The sequence below is a fragment of the Phaseolus vulgaris genome, chromosome 2, assembly GCF_000499845.2.
Source record: "Phaseolus vulgaris cultivar G19833 chromosome 2, P. vulgaris v2.0, whole genome shotgun sequence".
NCBI classification, from domain to species: Eukaryota; Viridiplantae; Streptophyta; class Magnoliopsida; order Fabales; family Fabaceae; genus Phaseolus; species Phaseolus vulgaris.
Window position 1 is genome coordinate 1,290,281 of NC_023758.2, and position 5,146 is coordinate 1,295,426.

The 5,146-nt window shown below is 32.0% G+C and overlaps 1 protein-coding gene across 1 annotated transcript; it reads left to right on the forward strand.

Moving 5' to 3' along the window:
• Positions 1-663: 663 nt before the first annotated feature.
• On the forward strand, positions 664-2,674 carry LOC137810047 (glucan endo-1,3-beta-glucosidase 13). The gene is made up of 3 exons (XM_068611168.1): positions 664-1,016; positions 1,133-2,248; positions 2,371-2,674. Exons 1-3 carry the CDS (start codon positions 956-958, stop codon positions 2,400-2,402), a joined length of 1,209 nt encoding a protein of 402 aa, XP_068467269.1. The 5' UTR covers positions 664-955; the 3' UTR covers positions 2,403-2,674.
• The last annotated feature ends 2,472 nt before the right edge of the window (positions 2,675-5,146 follow it).

Genomic DNA, 5,146 nt, shown 5'->3' on the forward strand with positions numbered 1-5,146 from the left:
AAAACGACAGTCGCACTAGGTTTTAAATAAATACTCTTCTTCATTTTATTTTAAAAAGAAAAATAACAGTATATTTTATTTCGATATATTATGGGTGAAATTACGTATTAATTAAATTGTAATCACCACTGTGATTTAATTTTAAAAAATTATTACAGCATATAGAATGTTTAATTATATGATAATTTTAAATGGTGTAATTTTTTTGACATTGTTAACATACAGTAATTAATTTTTTCAACTTTATATTTTAAAATTTTATTTTATCTCATTTATTTAAATTTTAGTAAAACATGTAGTTAATACAAAATAAAAAATATTAATATCATTTTTTTAAAAATATAAAAGAGGTAAAAAATTTATTTAATTTTTAAAGAAAGAGTGCGAATATTATTTTAAAAAATTGGAAAAATATCAGTGTAATAATTTACACGAAACAGTGTACAAAATTACATTAACATTATATTTTAAGTGAGTCTTTCACTATATTATTACTTTTGTGTATTTCTTATTAGAAATATATATTAACTTAGTCACTTTCTTTTTATTTGATTGTGATTTCTTTTCTTAATTTACTCTTTTGTTTTTCATTATTGCATGATCATTAGTTCTTTAAATTCTATCTACTTTTATATACAAAAAATTATGTGTACTCATATTAATGTACAAAAAACATTAGTTAGCATGTTTGTCCTTTTTGCGTATTTATTTATTTTCTTTGTACTATTACAGGACAAACCTTAATGTCTATTTTTTCCCCAAAAGTTTCAAACTTTGGGTGTGGAACTGCAGATGTAGGCACTGTGCAGAAAGAGAAACTCATGAACATTGCAACAGGTTAGGTGGGTTCCTCTGCACTGTTAAAAAAAAAGTCACATTTTCAATATAAGAAGTGCCTGAGCAGAGAACTTCCCAGCAAGATCGAGTTTGTTTAAAAAGTGTGTTTCAAACAAAAATGTTGAAGAAAATGGGGTGGTTATTTCCTCTTTTCTTTCTTTGTTTTCTGGGTCTTACTGGTAAGTAAAAAAGAACTTCACTCTTCTCTTTTCATAAAGTTCTGAACTTTGAATGTTGTGCAATGTGGGTTTTTTCCCTCTCAATCTAATCTTTGTTTTTTGGTTTAAATTTGCAGTAACTGGTCAAGAATCCATTGAGTTCCTCAACCTATGTGAGACGACTGAAGACATTTTACAAGCCTCATCACAAGCTGATGAGCTTCCGTTGGCTGTTTCAGTGAGTGCTGAAGCCCTCAATGAGGTCTCTTTCAGCATTCTATTGGCTGAAAGATGGCTCAGACACAACGTTCTTGCACACTACCCTGCCTCAAATATCACCACCATTGTTGTGGGAACCACTGCTTTCTGCCAACAAGGCCAACAACACAACCACCTCTCCAAGGTTCTGTCCTCCCTGAAGAATGTCTACCATTCACTGAAGAGGTGGGGTTTGGAGAAAGACATAAAAGTTTCTTTTGCTTTTACTCTGGACTGCTTGTCTTCAAACAAAATTTATCATAACAATGATTTGAAAATGGTGAAACCCCTCTTAGAGTTTCTCCAAGAGGTAAACTCCACATATTCTGTGATCCCACATCATGATTTCTCACATTTCTCTCATAAAAGTTTGAGCTTGGTGTCTTCTCACTTTGAGTCCTTGAAAAAGCTTGGATTTTTCTACCTCAGCAACATAAATGTTATGGCCATTGTTACAAAAGGGAGAAAAAACACAGCAAGAAAGCTTTCAGTTGTTGATTTTAGCCCAATAGGCCCATTCCCAGTAAGGCCAGCTCCAACGCCAGAAGTAGCCAAGTCACCAAGGACTCCTTCCAATGTACCTTTGCCTCCTTTAGCTCAAGTAGTTTCTTCACCCCCTCCAATACTTTCTCCTGCTTTTGCCCCTGAAGAGCCACCATTTGGTGTTCCAGCTAGTTCACCTCATGGTTTCACACTCCCTCCTTGTGATCCACTGCACAATGGCTCACCTTATCCCCAAATATTCCCTGTCCAGAAGGTGTGGTGTGTGGCCAAGCCTAGTGTTCCTGAAGAAACACTGCAACCGGCTATGGACTATGCTTGTGGAGAGGGTGGTGCTGACTGCATGGAGATTACGCCACAGGGAAACTGTTATTATCCTGACACTGTGATTGCTCACGCTTCCTATGCTTTCAACAGTTACTGGCAGAAGCACAAGAGAAATGGTGGAACATGCAGCTTTGGCGGGACTGCCATGTTGATCAATGCTGACCCAAGTAAACATGCATTTCCCATATTGTCTTTGTTTTCTCAAATCCGTTTTAGCTTGGTTGGTGCTATTGTTTTCTTTTTGTCCTCTTCCCTTCATTAATAAAGAGTGGTGTTGATTTGCTTGCAGGTTTCCTTCACTGTCGGTTTGTTCTTAGCTAAGTGAAATTGAAGTGGTGCTTGCGACCTTCTTTTTTTGCAGTTAGTGTTGAGGATTTTGTTAAGGTGACATTGCTTTAGACTCACTTGCAATCGGTTTATGTAATAACATCTCCATATTGGGAATAGAACAAAGGCTCACTTAAGATGTTTTTGAGCTAACTGTCATGTTTGTTTGCCCATGGTTTATAGATATAAGTAGTAACTAAGTTGTAGTTCTGTTCTATAGTACTTTTCTGATCAATGTCTATTTTTCCATCAATTTTCTACTACAATTGCCTTTTGTTTTAACTCTTAGAATAAATAAAAATTAACAGGTGCACAGACACATTTATGTTTAAAGCACAATTTGGAATTGCTAATTAGAACATCTTGAGGAGTCGGTTGAACTGTTAGTTTTCTTAACAGGATTACAATTTGTCGTTTGGAATCCTGTCATTTCTCATTATCTTCCCAAATTCAAATATTCTTGCTCTGTATGCCTAAGATGTCTTTCCTTTTCTGATCTAAAATGTTTTTTTCCTCAAAAATCCAAACTTGAACTAGGCTTCAATCATCTGGCACATTAAAAAAATTGAGACTTCCAGCATTAGAATTCTATTACAATGTCGTGTTGGAGTTTTCTACTCGTCCATTTTTTCCTATTAACTTATAGTAAGATAGAATTTTTTGTGCTTGATTAAAATAACTTCTAAAATATTCTATTAGAGTCAGGTTCGAAATATCTGAGTTTTTGGAAACGATTTTTTCTGAGGTTGTTTGATGTTTGTGGAAAGTTTTAGTCCTTAATTAGAAATCTTACTCTGTAGCATTTGATTTTTGTGTGTGAAAAGTTAATTGTTATAATGCTTTTATAAATTTTGGGTAGTTCTCATTTAAGAAGGATTTTTCAATTTTACCGAAAGGTTAAAATGTTTGATTATTTACAGTTTTGATGAGTAATATAAAAGTTGTGTTGCAGCTAAGTGTTGTCCTCTCATCTTTTTGGGTTTCATGGTCCACCTGCTGCAGCTTTTTATTACCGTTTGTTTTATATTTTGTTCTTTTCTGAAAGAAGGTGAAACGAAATTCAAGAAAATGGCTCTGCCTAAAAAGCATTATTGGATGGTTTACAGAAGGATGAAAAAGGAGCAACGGTCAGCCACAGTACTTATTCATAAACAAATATTTGAAGATTTTGCAGATGAACTAGGTGAAAGAAAGGGTAATTTGGGGTAAAACCTAAGAACCTGAAATTTAGACAAAAGAAAATAAGACCGAAACAAGTTAGAAAGAGAAAAAACTGTATGAAACAACCCACTTTCGGCCTAAGTACTAGGTAGCTTCTCTTTTTCTTTTTTCTTGCTTTAAGTTCTTAATAAATGGAGTTGTGTCTGAGAGAATAGTCTAATAATCTGAACAAACAGACTCTTTCTTTCTACACCTTCATACCTTCTTTGCCACCTCTATACTAAATATGAAAATATTATTTTATTCTTTTTCTTTCACCCCTTGGATTTGAAATAATAAACCTATGAATTATGTAATCTGGATATATTCTGGATTAAATAATCCAGAAGTCAATTTCATATTTAGAAAAGACTTTTGGATTACATAATTCGAAAGTTAATCTTATGTATAGAAAAGACTTCCGGATTATGTAATCTGGAAGCTAATCACAAAAGACTTCCAGATTACATAATCCGGAAGCTAATTCTGAATCTAGAAAAAGACTTTCGGAATATTGAAAAAGGTATTTTTGGAATACGAAAAATTTATGGAGGTGGCACAAGAAGATATGGAGGTGGAGGAAGAAGCAGCCGAACAAAGAACAAACATTCCTATAGATAGATGGGCCATTAAATTGTTTTTCCATAATAATAACATGTGAACATCAAGTTTTATAAAGAGATTGTTTCTTCCTGCATCTTCATAGGTTCTTTTGTCACTTATACACAACGTGAAAATACTTTTTTATCATTCTTGTGTCATACCGCAGAGTAGCTTCTTGATTATGTAATCAAGAAGCCTTTTGAATTATATAATCCGAAAATTACTCATGCATCTAAAAAAAGATTTCAAATTATGTAATCTGGAAGTTAATTATGAATTTGAAAAAAGACTTCCAGATTACGTAATCCAAAATATTACAGAGACTTATTTTTAGAAATATAAGAATTTATGGAGGTGAGAAAAGAATATATGGAGGTGCAGGAAGAAATAGCCTAAATCAGACTATAGAAAGTGATGGGCAATGGATGAGCCCTGAATGTTTTACACAAGGACCCAACAAAGATTCAATCTTTAAAAGGGTGCAAGGGAGTTTCTGTTGAGTTGCTGCTACCTAAAGGAAAACTGGCATTCAAATCCTTTTTGATACATTAGTTAGTATTAAAATAAAATGTAATTAATTATTTTGTTTAGTTTGTTATTATATATCATTCTCTCAACACATAACTTGATTTAATGAATTATTTTATTTTAATATTAAAAATAGTAACTAATAAAAGAAGTTAAAAAAATTGATCTAAGGTAGATTTTTTAATAACTCTAATTACTATATTATAAAAATTTCCTAAATACTATATACAAAGAAATAAATAAAACAATTCATTAAATTAAGATATATGTTGTGTACATAAAATATATAATAGTAAATATATTATAAATTAAAAAATAATTAATTATACAATATTTACAATACCTATAAAATCGAATTATATTTTATTTTAATAGTTACAACCATAATTGTATTCAATTCACCTAAT

Excerpts from the sequence above, each read along its gene's own strand:
- LOC137810047 (XM_068611168.1), top strand. The coding sequence starts at position 956 with ATGTTGAAGAAAATGGGGTGGTTATTTCCTCTTTTCTTTCTTTGTTTT. Across the intron at positions 1,017-1,132 it reads TTGTTTTCTGGGTCTTACTG|TAACTGGTCAAGAATCCATT; the intron begins GTAAGTAAAAAA and ends TTAAATTTGCAG. Across the intron at positions 2,249-2,370 it reads GTTGATCAATGCTGACCCAA|GTTTCCTTCACTGTCGGTTT; the intron begins GTAAACATGCAT and ends ATTTGCTTGCAG.